Source organism: Callospermophilus lateralis, chromosome 8, assembly GCF_048772815.1.
Source record: "Callospermophilus lateralis isolate mCalLat2 chromosome 8, mCalLat2.hap1, whole genome shotgun sequence".
Classification (NCBI taxonomy): domain Eukaryota; kingdom Metazoa; phylum Chordata; class Mammalia; order Rodentia; family Sciuridae; genus Callospermophilus; species Callospermophilus lateralis.
The window spans coordinates 117635001-117651809 of record NC_135312.1 but is presented as its reverse complement, the minus strand read 5'-3'; the positions used below and the strand labels follow the sequence as shown (position 1 = coordinate 117651809).

Below are 16809 nucleotides of genomic sequence, written 5' to 3'. Positions count from 1 at the left end.
AAGAAACTCCCATTTCTGAGATTCTTTTCCACTAATGCTGCCATGAATTTAGGGTCTTTAGAAGACTTGGTGAGGATATACTGTGGGAGGTTTGAAAAACAACTTTCTGGTCCCATGTAGTGGGGGAAGATAAATGCAAAGAAGTAGAATTTACAGTATTTATGAGGGAAATATCATACCAGATATAGACAGACTAGTTCACTGTTTACTTAAGGAAAGAGAAGTTGGAAAACAGACAGGAATGTATCTTCCCAGGAAGTCGTGGAGAGTTTGAAGTTGATGAACACGTTTATTTATTTTTTGGGGGGGAAGCATGGAAACTCTGGTTGGACCCAGAGGCATTCTGTCACTAGCATATACTCCCAGTCCTTTTTATTTTGTATTTTGAGACAGGGTCTTGCTAAATTGCTGAGGGTCTCATTAAGTTGCTGAGGCTGGCCTTGAACTTGTGATCTTTCTGCCTCAGCCCACTGAGCTACTGGGATTATAGGCCTGTGCTTTAGTGCCCAACTTGATAGACACATTTTGCTATCATGAGGATGTGATATGTACTCATTGATGCTCAAAAGTGTTTATTAAACACCTCCCAAGTTGGCCAGCAGCTTAAAGAGGGGGCATAGTTTGTTTTTTCTGCACTTAAAATTTTGCTTGTTTTCTCAAAAAGCTTCTATAGCAAAAGAAAAGCAAATACAGGTTCCTGAGAAATGTTTGTAATATTAACCAAATTAGCTCAGCACTAGTATGTCGATATTATTTTAGGCTCTTTTGATCTATTGATACATATTCTAGGTAGTGTTAAGAAATCACTGGTAAGTTATGGGAATATTATCAACATTTCTAACCAGAGGATCTTATTGTTATATCAGCCATTGAGGAAAGATCTTTCCTTGAATGTTTTTTTTTTTCCAACAGTGATCATTGTGATTTTTTAAAAAAAATTCTAGAGCCAAACTATTTCACTTGAAATGAATTCCTTTTCTAAGCCAAAATTGACCAATTTTTTTTTGAGACTATATGTTCTTCTTCTTATGTATTCTTGTGTGTTCTTTTTGTGAGGGATGAGTGACCGCATTAATTCTTAGTAGTGGTAAGTGAAGAGTTGAAAAATAGCATAGGCTTCAAAGAAATCAGGTGCATCTCTGATCCTAATGCTGGCTTGATTTGTAAGCTGTGGCTTGGGTGCTGCAGATGTTTTTTGAATTGCTTCATGTTTCCTGGTACTTTGTTTTATTTTCATATTTTGAGCATCCTAGTGGATTCATGATGTGTATGAATTTTTTTTCTGTTTAATCATAATTGTCTTTTTTTCTGATTTGTAGGAAGAAAAAAAGAAGTTCGACAAAGAAACAGAAAAGAATTATAGCCTAATTGATAAACATTTGAATCTGTCAGCCAAAAAGAAAGACTCACATTTACAAGAGGTATTCTTTTTTTTTTTCCTGTTACTTTGCAGAATTACAAAAGTGCATATATTTTTAAATGAGCTTTACTTTTGAAAACTTCATCTGGAATTAAGTATTGGGGGGAAAAACGGGTTTTGCAATAAATTAAGAAGAAATGGTACTTGTGAAACAAGACACAAAATGATGAATATATCTTATCATGATTGAGTAACCGTGGATTCATAGTAGTAAAAATTTGGGTTCTGTTTTTTCATAGGAGCAATAATTTTAACCAGCCTTACTGTAGAACAGATATATTATGTGCAGGGATGGATCTATTAATTGGCTTTCAAGATTTCTTGAATAAATGGATTGAATTTAATAGGCTCATATATAATTTTGCTTTTATATGAAGGTAGTATTAATCTTATTTAATGCCAGGGATTCAGAAGGTTCAGCTTGGTTGAAAGAAATCATCCTTTTTACTTGTGTTAATACACCTTTTTTGGGGGGAAGTGGCTTTATGCAAGGAGAAAGGAATTCACATCTCTCATTTTTTCTCTCTTGTTTCTAAATTCCCTGCTGTTTGTTTTCCTCACTCAAGGCTTGAATAGAAACATGTGTTGTTCATAATGCAGAATGTACACTTTTTTAGGAAAATGTTTGCAGTTTTACATCCCCACTTGTTTCACATAGTACGACTTCTCCTTTTCTTGTTTGGGTTTACACATGTAAGGAATCTGAGTAGAATGTGCCATTGTAACATGTACCTAGTGAAGTTTTATCCAAATAACACTAACAGCATTGATTCTAGGGTGTATTTGAATTTCAGATAGTTGGTTGCAAACAATATGTGTGTGGGCACACATATGGTTGATTGGCTATTATCCCCATGTGACATTTTCTTTTGTATCTCTAATACCTTTGACATTTGGATGGCGCAGAACAGTTTACGAAACAGAAAGGAGCTTTTATACCACTTAATCCTCCCTACAATACCTGAGGTATGGCTCCATTCTCTACTTGTTCCACTTTGTAAAAAACCACACAGTTACACACGCTCCCATCTCTAGCCCTCGGTGGATTTTGCAATGACAGCTGTTGCATTTATAGACATGCTGTTAACAGTTTTAACCTTTATTCTTCATTATCTCTATTTCCAAGTATCTGGAAGAGAATTTTTATGCCCCAGGTAAATTTCCATCTCCACTTTCTAATTAGGTATCCAGTTCCAAATGTTGCCCATGAAGAATCATGAGAGTCATCCTGGACCCTTTGTCTCACTGCCTACATCCAGCTTGTCAGCTTGTGCCATCTTTAGTGCCAGAACATACAGTGTGGCCACTTCTCAGGATCCCCTCCTCTGCAAACCCTCCTGACAGCTACCTGTAGTGGCCCCAGGCCATTCCCTGGGGCCAAGCAAATTCCTTGCTCAGGAACTTTACATTTGGTCTTCCTTTTGCCTTATGATTTTAATTTTTTTGCTGGAAATTGAATCCAGGGCCTCATGCATTCTATCCTCAGAAGGGGCACACTGAACTCCACCCTGGACCCCTGCCCAGGATATTTTCAAACCAGATCCACGCGCTTCAATTCAACTACTCTTCCAAATACTGTATTCACAGGTTACCTTATTAGGAAGTCTTTTCCTGCCTATCCTACTCAGAATGTTTCCCTTACTCTGCCTTTTCCCCTCCATATTCTTTTTCTTTTTACCTTTTTGGTGCTTGGGATTGAACAGAGGGGAGCTTAACCATCGAGCCTCATCTTCAGTTCTTTGTAATTTTTAAATTTTAAGACGGGGTCTTGCTAAGTTTAGGGCTTCACTAAATTGCTGAGGCTGGCTTTGAGCTCGTGATCTTCCTGCCTCAGCCTCCTGAGCCGCTGAGATTTCAGACGCACACCCCTCTATATTCTTAGAGCTGTTTTACCTACTATGTGCTTGTCACATGGCTTATTCCAAGGAGTGTAGGTTCCTTGATGTCAACAAAATAGTTTTATGCAGCACAAAACCTCTGTGCCTAGAAAAGTATCTGTCAGGGAGTAGGGATTTCTATGCATTTATGGCAAGAAAAGTGTGAAGATGTGTGTCCACTGAGCTAGGGCTTTGGCGATTTTCATCAATCCCAATTTCATCAATCACTAAGTTCCAGATCGGATATTTGAAGAGACTCTGAAGGAGAAGAATTTCAGTTTCATGTCAGTTACGTGTACTTTCCTATCTTGTTCTGTTATTTACTAACTTACAGACTCCCACTTGAAACATCCTTCTCTTGAAAGTAGGGAGGTTTTTTAAAGGGAACAAAGTTCGGTTTGAATTTTCATTACTTTTGCCTGCAGCCAAGGTGTTGCTGATCCTCAGTGACTCCAGGTGCTTAAGAGATCAACTGCTGAGAATTGTATTGAATAAAGGCATAGAAACGTGGCTAATTTACTGTCTCCTCTTGTTTCAATTGAGAGTAACAACAAAAAATTGTAGTATACAGAAAGCTGGCTATTTTGGTAATTCTCTTGGATCTGTTGCTTTGGCTTGTGTTTACCTTCTTAGACAACAGAGCTTCTACCTCCATCAATATCCCTAAATTCTAATTTCTACACTGTAACAAGTGTGAGTTACGTGATAAAATATTTCTTTTCATTTTGAAGTTTCTCTTTACCTATCAACAAAATAACATTTCAACATAAATGTTACTAGAGAAGTAGCTCCCTTGAATAACTTCATATGTGACTGATCTATCTTATACATTCTGATAGTAGAAATGTCCACAATTCAGATAATCAAATAGAAATTGTGTATTAATTAACAACTAGTGACTTTTGCTAAGTGTAGTATATTACTCACTTTTGTGTTGCTATAAAAATTGCTTGAGCTGGCTTCTTTATTTGCTTATAGTTCTGGAGGTTCAAGAGCATGGTGTGGACATCTGCTTGGCTCTTCACAGGGCCTCAAGTTCGATGGCATCACAGAGTGGGGGTGCGTGTGGAAAATAGATTCAGGGGAGATGCCAGGCTCCCTTATCCCCTAGTCTCCCAGGAACTAATTCAGTCCCCGGAGACCTGCATTAATTCCCTCCAAGCATAGTGCTTCCGTGACCTGATTTCCATTCACTGGGCCTCACCTCTTAAAGACTTTATCACCTCAGTATGGACACCCTAGAGGCCACCTTCCAGCAAATCTTTGGGGGACACATTCAAATCGTATCCAAATCATACCGTGTGGTAAGTAGACTTGGTCAGGGTAAAGGAAATCATTCTGTGCCCCTAGTAGGACTTGGACATCTCCGGCAGTATCGTAAGTCACGGGCTATCTGTGATCCCAGGGATTCTGGCGATATAATGGTGAAGCACATGGCACAACAGTTTTGGATATTCAGAATATTAAACAGGTGGTAATAAAAGTTGACCAGAAATGTGAGGGTGATTATAGTAGCAACTACAGCTACAAGAGAGAATCGGCTCAGACAGAACCAGTCATTTTGGCTCTGGTGTAATAATGAAGCAACCACCCTATCTCCTCATGTCTTCATTTTGTTAAAGACTCAAGAATTAGTGTTTTTGCTGGGAGTTATAGCTGTTTGTTGCTGATGGCTCACCAATCAAAATCTGATGATCAGGGACATACAAATAGGACTTTGAGATAGAAACTCTTGTTTTAGTTTAGTATCACTTATTGCATTGAAACACTATTTTAATAAAGCATTTGATGAAAAATTTAAGTATTTGACAAATACTTTTATTTTCAAAAGCTTATCCAACTGTCATTGAAAAATATAACAAAATTCATGATTTTCACCATTTTCAAGTGTGCAGTTCAGTGGCATTACATTCCTTCATGTTACATAATTACCACCTCTATCTCCACAGCTTTTTTTTTTTTAATCTTCCACAGATGAAACTCGGTACCCATTAAACACAACCCACTCCTCCTGCCTTGACAACAAATCGTCTTTATTTATTTTTGTGGTACTGGGAATTGAACCCAGGGATGCTCTATTGCTGAGCTATATCCCTAGCCCTTCTTATTTTGAGTCATGGTCTCTAAATCACCCAAGCTGGCCTTCAGCTGGCGATCCTCCTGCCTTAGCCTCTGGAGCTGCTGGGATTACAGGTGTGCACCACTATGCTTGGCAAACCATTCTATTTTGTCTTTGTGAATTGCACTTTCTTGGGTATCTCATATATTTGAAATCCTACAGTGTTTGTCTTTTTATGTGTGAATTATTTTGCTTGCATAATATCTTTAAGGCTTATTCATGTTGTATCATGTGTCAGAATTTCAGGGTGTTGAATATCTATCTAGTCATTCATCTGTCCATGGACAGCTTCTACCTTTTGTTTAGGGTAACAAATGCTACTATTAATGGTGTACAAGTGTCTGAGTTCCTGCTTTCAGTTCTTTCAGGTGTATACCTTAAAGTGGAATTGCTGCATCCCATGGTAATTCTATTTTTAATTTTTTGAGGTGCTTTTGGGATGTTTTCTACAATGGCTACATCATTTTTTATTCCTACCAGTGATGAGCAAGAGTTTGTTACTCCATATCTTCCCTACCTCACCTCACTTCTTTTCTCCATTTTATGTAGCTGTCCTGATAGATGTGAGGAGGTCTCTCATTATACTTCCCTGATGATTATTTGAGCCTCTTTTCCTATGCTTATTAACCATTTTTTTAAAATATCTTTTCTGCATAAATGTCTAGTTCAATACTTTTGAAAATCAAGTTAGCAAGTTAGGAGAAATACTGCACAGTGCCTTGTTGAGACTGGTTTCTGGGATGAGAATTCCTTTCCTGTTGGTCTTTGTGGAACTGCACTCTTCTCCCAGTTCAGTAATGCGAGATAAGCTGGCACCATATATTTTGGAATAGTCTCCTGACCAGCTGGTGTTCCCTGGACTCACAGGGTGATCCGACATGGTGAGGGCTTGGGAGCATGAGCACCCCTAGATGGGCTTCCGACCCTGACCTGCCTTCTAGAGCCAGTTTCTCAGATGTGTCATGGCTGCCAGTTCCTCACCTGCTGCTGTCAATCACCTAGTACTGAAGTGACTGGAATTTCCCCAGCCTCCTCTCTCAGGCCAACCTCATTCTTGGAAGATTTGTTCGTGGAAATAATGTTGATGTGATTTTTTGAGTTGGCAGCAGTTTGTTAGGCTTTCTTCAATGGCTTGTTCCCAACCTAACTGTTGGGCCTCCAGTCCTTGGGGGTCAGCTAGCTATAGCCCACAGGGTGGGAGCGGGGGGACTTTTTCTGAAGAGTCTCAGGGTTACTATTTTAGACTCTTGAGGACCTTGAGGTCTCTGCTGTAGCTGCTCAGTGCTCTGGTTGTGGCAGGAGAGTAGCTTCAGACTTCACGTTAAACAAACAGTCCTGACTGTTCAGATACAACTTTATTTACAGAAACGGGCAGCATGCCATCTTTGGCCTGTGGACTGACGTTTGCCAACTTCGGGTATAGAGTTTCCTTCTCTCTCCAGTTTGACTAACCTCAATTACTTTAACACAGGCAGATCTCCAAGTGGAGCAAAACCGGCAGCACTTTTATGAACTGTCTCTTGAATATGTGTGTAAGCTTCAGGAAATCCAAGAAAGAAAGAAGTTTGAGTTTGTGGAGCCTGTGAGTATTAGAGCAAATTGTTTGCTGTTTTGGTGATACATTTTGGTAAGATAATAGTCATATTTTCTCTTAGATCTAACATGGTTCCTAGAGGCTTTCGTGTGTAAACATGAAGGCAGACATTATACATAGAAGGATGGACACAGTCACAAAGTCAGGAATCGCCTCTAAATTAATGGTCCTCAGCCTCTTTTGCACAGTAACACACAATGAATATTTCTGTTGGCACATGATCTCAAGAAGTATAGTCATGGGCAATTTTGGCCATTTTCCTTAGAGCTTCACTCTTTAAAAAAAAAAATCCCTATGCAAGAATTAATATCAAAATGTGTGTGAAAGTGGCATTTTGTAGGATCATTTTTACTCAAGATCATTTTTTAAAGTAACTTTACCCATTCAAACTCTGTCCATTTAACAATTGAACCGTTATTTTTTTTATCACGATTTCTAACACTCCTCACCATGGTTAAAGCAAGGTGGAACATTTGAAATTTTGTGAATGAATCTAGCATTTCTTTTTGTGGGGAGTATCAGAGATTGAACTTGGGGGCAATCCACCACTGAGCCACATCCCCGGCCCTATTTTGTATTTAAAGACAGGGCCTCACTGAGTTGCTTAGGGCCTCACTGTTGCTGAGACTGGGGCTTTGAACTCACAATCCTCCTGCCTCAGCCTCTGGAGCTGCTGGGATTACAGGTGTGAGCCATTGCACCCAGGGAGTGAATCTAGCATTTTGTTTCAAGAAACACTTGATTTTTGTTATCACAAAAATGTTTTTCTAATAGCTTTAGTTATTTTTATGTTCAAATACATGTATATAAATGTATGTTTCTTAATTAAAATGTCAAGGATATTTCATACTGAGAGTTTTAGCAAAAACAGAGAAACATTGGAAGTCATTCTTAATATTTATTTTAATTGTAATGGTCTTTTTGTATTACACAACTTTGAGTTCCAGTTCAATACTATTACAGTTTACCCAATACATTCATGGTTTTGAGAAACAAAAGAACTATTAAGTACTGATTGATTAAAACTTGTTGGAATAATAAAAATAACCTAAGTTAAACAACTAGAGAATTAAATCTCATTAAAGCTTTCCTTTTATATGAAATAATAATGACCTGCATTTATTGGGCACTTAGAGTGCTCACTCTTAGTTCAAGTCATTGTTCTAAGTACTGTACTGTGTTCACTTCATTCCATGCAGTAACTCCAAGATATTTTTGTTATCCCACTTAACTTTCTCTGCTTCAATTTCCTTATTTGTTTTCATAATTTGCCCCTGGTCATTATAACAAGGGATTGCTTAGGGATTGACTGTGGATGGCCATTTGATGATAAAGCCCCAAATTTCTGTTCTTATCTAGCTGTTTGGAAGAAAATTAATCTCAGAATTTCTTTAACTCTCTCCCCAGATCTCCTCTCCTCACTTTCGATGCACTTAGACATGGGGCAGAAGCAGCTGCCCTCTAATTAAGAGGGGCAGGTTAGGAGTTGGTAGAAAACGTTAGGGCTTAATTACTGCCCTGCTACTGCCCTGCTTCTGCCCTGGGCAAGTCACTGAACATCCCTGTCAACAAAACTGGGGTTGCAGTGCCTGGGATGGATGCCAGTAGAGACTGGAGCTCTGCTCTCTGATTCCATGATTTTACTCTTATGGATGAGTTGAACTACAGTGTTAAGGTTTCAATTACAAGTGAATATTGGGATTCTCTTGACGGATGAGGATAAGTGGATGACTTAGAATTCTATGAGGCTTGCTATAAAAAATAGTCTTGTGGCACTGAGACTTAAGAAAAAGTTTCTTCTTTATAGAAATAAAGACCAATTAATAACGTGTACTTTGATGTCTTTGACTTCTCCTGACTTCCTCAGAATAACATCAGTGGGGTGCAGTGAGAGGAGAGGGAAGCACTTGACAGTGTATGTGATTCTTCAGTGTATGTGAGGGATTTTTCCCCCTTGCTAATGTCCCCTTTTCTCCTTTGTCTTAGATGCTGTCATTTTTTCAGGGAATGTTTACTTTCTATCATCAGGGCCATGAACTTGCCAAAGACTTCAATCACTACAAAATGGAACTACAGATCAACATTCAGAATGTAAGGAAACAAAACTTTCTGGTGTAAGAAAGTGTATTTTTTCATGTGTTTCCTATGGGAAAAGTCTTATTAAACTAAGATCAGGCTGCTCCATGGGTACTGAGAAAGTGGAGGTCTGATGCCACCTAGTGGTCAGCTTTTCAAGTAACTAACTGCTCTTAAGTTAATTGAGCCCAGGAAATTCTGCCACCTGGTGGTTCTTCCTGAACTTTCTGGAACGGTTTTAAAAATGAGTTTTGTTATGTTAACTGAGTCACTGTACATGAAACTGCTAATAGACCCTGCCACTTTAGTTAAAGGCTTTAAAATGATAATGAATTGAATTTCTCCTCTGTTAACCAAACTTCATGACTTTATTCTTAGACAGGTTTAGGTTTTCAGTGGAAGTTCTTCCCTGCATTTTAGGCATGTTCACTAGTGTGCAGTTGTACACAATTGCTATCATTCTGTATTGTTTTTCTTTGGAAATCAGATACTTTTTGGCAGATCTTGAATAAAGCGATTTTAGAGAATGTATTTACTAAACAGTACAGTGTATATGATTTTAAGTGGCAGAATTTTTTTTTTCTCTCAGCATTTTAGTTGGTCCTAGATGTGTCCTCATGGAAAAGCTAGTCAGGGTGTGTTTAACAAATACTGAAGTCTTGTTAGAAATTTAGTGTTATACAGCTTTGGGCCAAACTCATAGCATACACTGAAAGATGTACAAATAGATGGACAGTCAGTTTTGAGGCACTAACTGCCTGTGCTTTTATTTATTGCAGATTAGAAATTGAGAATAAAGCCTCCCCCCCCCCCTTTTTAATACAATTCTCCATATTTGGCAATATAGATGATAAAATCTCTTATTTTTATAATTGATATGTCAGTTTTATTACTGAGCAGCACCAATACCAGCCCAGAGAATGGGGTAGGTTATAATCTTTGCTGCTCCAGAAATATTTGGAGTCCATTTGGTAGGACGATAGGTTTTATTTAAAGCCAGCTTTGAAGGAAGATCTGTTTCAAAGGTTTCTTCTTGGAAATCTCTGCAGGTGAAATAAGCTTTTTAAACAAGAGACAACAAAGAGGACTCACCATGTGTAGATTTAGTTAGCCTGTGTTAGGCCTGCGGAGGAGGCCGTCTCCCTTTGTAGCTTTCTTAGGGCCTGTGGGGCCACTGCAGAGTGGCAGGGGCAGCTCCTCAGCTTCTGGTCTCTGCAGGAGCAACGTGCTCTTTATTTCAGTGGAGGACCCCCAAATCAAGTTTGTTTTTAGTTTCCATTCGTAGATTGTTTGGCCATTTAGCTGGGTCAAAATTATTAGAATCCTTGTAGATATTTTCCTGTTGCCGTAGTCCCAAGATCGGTGAAAAGAGTTATAAAATATGGGCATTACTATAATGTAATGATTTAAAAATATAATTCCAAATCTATATGTTTAGATTAGCTATACTCACCTCAAAATCATTCTGTAACATGTTTAGTCTAAAGAATAGTAAACTGCAGAATACAGTTTTATAAAGATGTTAGTTTAAAAGATTAGATCATTACCATTATTTTTAAAGTCAGAATATAAATGCATCTTGTTTTTACATTTTTTAATTTATTCTCTTTAGATATACACAACAGAGTATACTTTGACATACTATACATCCGTGGAGTACAACTTCCCGTTAGATTATGATTCTGATATCATACCCCCTCCCTGCTCCACCTTCCACTAATTGGGGATGTAACTTGTTGAAATTGGCTTTTCCATCTGGACCTCATCTGTCAAGTTCAGGGCTGACCTGGAGGAGAACTTTCAGACAGGACCGTATATAGAATTTGTGGGGCTCATGTAAAGTGAAAAAAATTGAGCTCCTTATTAAAAAAGGATGAAGAAGTTTCAAGACAGAGACAGCAAAACATTAAGCCTGGCATGAGACTTTCTGAGCACAGCCCTGTGTGGCTGTACAACCTACCTCCCTGGGAAACCAGCTCTGCTCCAAGCTCTGAGGTGACATGTTAGGGCCATATCAGCCTCCGGGGGCCTTCAGTGAAGCTATCTTGCTTATGCATGAAAGTATGTTCGTAATGTATCTATAGGGAATAGGGGATCTAGTTACTTTACATGCACTAGAATAATTTGAGAGATTAAATATGTCTATGGGATTGAACATACTCAGTCATGAGAACATATAAGCAAAACTAGGAAGTCCGGCTATCATTTGAAATATTTCAGAAAATGACCTGGTTAATATCCTTAGTATATAAGACCTTACACCTTTGGCAATTACGTTCATTTTCTGTAGAGAAATGGGCAGACAACAATTTACTGAAAAATAAAGTACAAAATCTAAAACAAGAGAACCTTTTTTTTTTTTAAAGAGAGAGTGAGAGAGAGGAGAGAGAGAGAGAGAGAGAGAATTTTTAATATTTATTTTTTTTTAGTTATCGGCGGATACAACATCTTTGTTTGTATGTGGTGCTGAGGATTGAACCCGGGCTGCACGCATGCCAGGAGAGCGTGCTACCGCTTGAGCCACATCCCCAGCCCAACAAGAGAACCTTTTAAAAAAAAGTTTAAATGTCTGAATTGTCATCAGTGAACTTCCTAAATCCTTACTCTGTTGTCTAAATACTCCTCTCTTGGTTTTATTCTGGATGTTTCTGAGGTGACTCGTGTAGTTCTCTCATGTAGAAGCTATTCTTTCTCTCAAACTTGCCTTCAGTATTGGGAATGCCTGATCTAGGGGTCTTTCTCCATCCCTCCCTCTCTCTGTCTTGCTGGGGTTGAATCCAGGTCCTGTGCATACTAAGCACTGGCTCCACCACTGAGCTACACCCAGTCCTAGGAGGTGGGCTTTAATTTTTTTTCTTCTATTTAAGAGAGTTTTGCCAAATCTCCCAGGCTGACTGGGGACTCCTGGGCTCAAGTGATTCTCCTGCCTCAGCCTCCTGAGTGGCTGGGGCAGTAGGCACACACCACCACTGCCCCTGGCTCTTCAGTTTTGCTCTTAGCCAATTCTCTTCCCTTCAAAAATCCCCTCACCTTTGAAACATGTCATTCATTCTGTGCTCTCTGTTCCACCTCAATGGTGTGATCATTTACTTATTTCTTGGCTCTTCATCTTTCTCCTTGATGATATCAGCTTTTAGTATAATAAAGAGAAAATGCTAGTTATATAAAACTACATGTTACTGGAAGAAAATCCATGTGTGTGTGTGTGTGTGTGTGTGTGTGTTTAATGTGACAATGAAATATCCTGAAATTTTAAAACTAAATATTACAATTAACTCTGTTTTAACTTGGGTACTTTTAGTCAGTGTTTGTTATTCTAGTAAATAAAGTAGCAAAACCTACTGTATGATCAGAAAAAAGCTGAACTTTATTTTTTTAAGGGAAAATTACATTGTTCTTACTTTATCTGGTTACACCTTTTTCTATTCAAAGATGGTTAGACTTTTTTGAGGGACTCTGTCTTCATCCATTTTCTGTAATCTTGAGTAATAAATGGGAAGCAAGAAAGTAGCAAGATGGCTTTTAGAAAATAGATTTCAGAAGAATGGAAATTGCAACCAAATTAAAGGATATTTTTTAAAAGTAACTGAGCTTTTGTGATTCTTATTTCCGGAAGACTATGGGGTAAGGAAGACTAGAATTCTTCTTTGAAAGGAATAACAGAAATTTTAGGATTCATTGAAAATCTCTAAAAGTCTAACAGATACTAAGAATGGCTAAGTAGTGTCTAACAGTATGAGAAAATATTTTCCTTTGTTAGAAAATCAATATTGATCCCCCCCCCGTGGCTTAATTATAATAAAACAATGGTAAAATAGTACTGCCTAAATTAATTTTGATACTGTGTGCTGATGATTGCCCTAAGTGACTTTATTTGAACTATGTATGTTTAGTCTTCATAAAAGCAGAAGTTGTAGATTTTTCTTTTGTTCTAAATTGAAGGATAAAGAAAAGGAGCCAACGGAAAAATCCCTTCTCAAACTATCCTGCCACTGGACAGGGCGAGCACTGGACTTGAGTAGACTAGTGCTGGATCCACAGTTTCAGGCTCAGCATTGTGGAAGAAGATGGCTCAGACCTGGTGTATCCGGGATCAGTAAAGACGGGATTTGAGAAACATTCTGATACAACTTTCTGGTTCAGCTGGAGCTTAACAGCCTATGTGTAACACAGGAGTCCCATTTATCAGAACTCAGATTTAGGCACTTCCATTTCTCACTGATCCTAATCAGAGCCTGTCTGGTTTTCTGTGTAAGGTGTCTTAGGGTCTTTAGACCTGATGGGCTGTTTGCCAAGAATTTGCCAATCCACTGCTGTCTCCTGTCTCCTCCCTATGCATAAAGCACTTGCAGGGATGATGTGGAGCTTGAGTGTGTGTGTGTGTGTGTGTGTGTTTGGGAAGGTTACTTGAGTAGGGCTTTGTAGGGCTGCTCCTGGTGTGGAACAGGGTTTCATGAAATCCTCTTCATGTTTTGAATTACACTCTGCCATCTTTTGCCCCATGAATGAAGTCATGGGGCCAGGAAGGGAAGGCTTCAATGAAAAATGGCAATCTGTACATGGAACCATTGCCTGTACCCTAAAGTCTTATTTCTGTGTACAACTTGGTGTGTACAGCTCTTCCTTCTCCTTTTCCATTTATCCTAAGTGTGGTGCCTCATTTGACCTATCAGTTTTCCAGGTGTGGTCAAATGTGTCTTGATTCCACCTTGGCCCCCAGATGCAACCCCCTTATGGCCACATGGGCGCTACAATAAAAGGTTTAATTTATAAGGCTTCATTCAAGGCTGGTTTGTTTTAAAATGTTTGCTGAAACAAGGAAGGAAAGGACGTTGGCAGTGGTATGGTTGTGACATTGGATGGAGCTAGGCTGCAACCTGCCTCTCGGGTCATTCGGGTTAAAGCACCATAAAGTGTTTCTGGTAGTGCCAGTCACAGTGTGACGTACTCAAATGTGAACTGTTGTGACATTCATAGCCTAATATAGGCATCTTCATAAGTACCTAGAATTAGAAATCGGGAATTGTTAAGTTCTAGCTATTCTATTGATTCTGTCCAACCCGCCCCCCCCCCCCCCCGCAAAAAAAAAAAAACGTGATTTTTTTCCCACACCAATTTATAATCTACCTAAATAAACATGGTCTATTAAGTAAATAGCTGAAATGAACGTTTTCTTTCTTTTTTTTTTTTGTGAGACACAGGCCCTGAGGAATTAGGGCAGCGAGGTGGAGGCCTGGCATCGTGGCATTTGCAGCAGGGGATTGTGGCAGAGGATGTAGAAGGTGGCCGGAGTGTTTGGGAGCTTGCTTTCCTTCTGCTGATAGGTTAATTGAACAAACTGAGCAGATAGATTTAGGATACTGACAGGTCTCTCAGTGTTTGAGATGAAATTTATAAATATGGAAAGGGATGGACTAGAAAAAATCCTGAATCATTAGAGTAGAATTAGATTTATTGGGAGGAAGTCATGGGTTTGGCTCACATAAATGTGGAAGCACTGATACGTGTTTGTGTAAGTGTATATGTGTGTAGGGGTATCGCCCAGGTCTGTCTCCTGGGAAGATTCAGCAATGTTAGCCCCATAGCTGTGGGCCCGCTGTGTCCAGATCTTGTTTTCTGAATACTGCCTCTCACTGAAACGAACAAGACTTCTGGAGAAATGACTGATTCTAGGAGAAGGAAAACGTAAACTTCTGATATGTCAGAAGATGGTAGCCAGATTGAAGGTGTTTCTGCTGGACAAATTTAGGACAATTTGAGCATTGACATGAGTGGGTCAGAGAACGAGAATGAATGCGTGTGTATTTGTGCATATGTACATTTAATATACACATATGTGGTTTTCACCCCAATTTATAATTTGCCTAATTGTGCATATGAATATTTAATATACACATGAGAAGAAATGAAGGCTGGAAGGAATCTCGGCAAAACAAGGAGGGAGGAAAGTAGAACCAGAGCCATCAGAATAAAGGTGAGACAGGAATCCCTGGAGATGAGCGATGGGAAGGAGAGGGAGCGGATGCAACACATGAGTACTTTGATGAAGTACACAAAAAGATTTATTTTTTGAGGCTTTTTTTGTGTTTAAAATCAACCTCTGAAGTTAGGTTTTTGTTGTTGTTTTTTTTTTTTAATCTATTAATCAGACTCCCCACCCCTCTAGGAAAAAAGGTACGATTCTACCATTTTTCCACTCTGAAGACCTTTGGTAACCCTTTTCATTGCAGGGAGGAGAGAGGAGAAATTTCAATAATAATTTTCTATCTCGGCTCCTCCACAGTTTCACATCAGCAGTTTTTCAGTATTAATACAATTATTTTTGAGTCTGGATGAAAGAAATGTCCAGAAACCCAGTGGTGCTGACACATCACAATTTCCTTGGTAATTTTGTCACTTCACCTTCCATATTCGTTCTCCACATAGTTGCCTGACAGACATTGGCATGCTGAATCTCCTGGGTTTCGGAAATGTGATTTGTCCCTTCAGATATCGGAGACGTTATTTGTAGGTGAGATTTCTCCCACTTCAGGGAAGAAACGTCATTTTAAAGTGCAGTTACCACAACCTGGAAAAATATACTCTTGTGTTTATAAACTTGCAAAAAGGAATTAAGATGTCCAGCTTCCTAGTGCTCAGATTGCTAGGATAATCGTAACAATCTGAGTTCATGTTGGTCGTTGCAAAAATCTTAACTTCCCAAGTAGAAATTCTATGATCTATTGTTTTTTAAAATCTAAGATTTAATAATAACATGAGAACTACAAGCAGGAAATTTTATGTTGGACAGTGAAATTATTTATGGTGTTAGAAAGTTTCAGAAGTGCGTATTCTTTGGTTATTGTGGCTTGTGCTTCTCTGTTGGCTGTTTGACCACCGTTTCCCCCCCCCCCCCCTTTGAACAAAGAATTGGGATATTTTGACAAATGCAAAAAAGGAATTCTACAAATTTGATTATGGTTATTCAGAGACTTTAAAATTCATGCAGAAAAACCTCATGAGAAATTTAAATTTATCTTTTGTCCATTTCAGACACGGAACCGGTTTGAAGGAACAAGGTCCGAAGTGGAAGAACTTATGAACAAAATCAGACAAAATCCCAAGGACCACAAACGAGCAAGTCAGTTTACAGAAGAAGGCTACCTGTATGTACAGGAAAAAAGTAAGAGGCCCTCAGACCCTGACTGAATGGTTGGGGTTGATTAAAAATCCAATTGCAGTTGGTCCTCTGTGGATTTCTAACTGCAAATTGAATGTACTTGAAAAAACAAAAACAGACCCTTGCATGTGTACTGAACATGTACATCCTTTTTTATATCATTCTTTCCTGAACTACACAGTATAACAACCATTTATTTAGCATTTATGTTGTAAGAGTATCATAAGTATTCTAGGGAGGACTTACTGTATATGGGAGGATATGCATAGGTTCTATGCAGATAACATGAGATTTGATATAAGGGACTGCCTTGAGCATCCCAGGGTTTTGGTATTGACTGGGGGGACATTGGAGATTCTGGAACCAAGACCCCACAGACTGTATTTAAAACTATTTATTATAATTACTGTGGCATTTGGGGAAATTATTTCTTTCTTTACCCCCTTCCTGTCCTGAGAGGCATATTTTGTTTGGGAAAAATACTTCATACATACATACATACCCTCCCCTTCCCCTCAACCTTGCCTCTCCCCATGTTAAGGTCCAGATGGGTATCTTTCTCTT

The 16809-nt window shown here is 38.8% G+C and overlaps 1 protein-coding gene across 3 annotated transcripts in view; it reads left to right on the top strand.

Moving 5' to 3' along the window:
- Positions 1–16809, top strand: part of Arhgap10 (Rho GTPase activating protein 10) — a 286545-nt gene that overhangs the window by 100253 nt on the left and 169483 nt on the right. For 2 of the 3 annotated variants that reach the window (XM_076865269.2, XM_076865271.2), the window contains exons 5-8: positions 1320–1421; positions 6888–6998; positions 8997–9101; positions 16119–16248. In XM_076865269.2, coding sequence (XP_076721384.2) covers positions 1320–1421; positions 6888–6998; positions 8997–9101; positions 16119–16248 — 448 coding nt within the window. The remainder of the gene's footprint in view (positions 1–1319; positions 1422–6887; positions 6999–8996; positions 9102–16118; positions 16249–16809) is intronic. The other variant, XM_076865270.2, reaches the window with a different exon arrangement.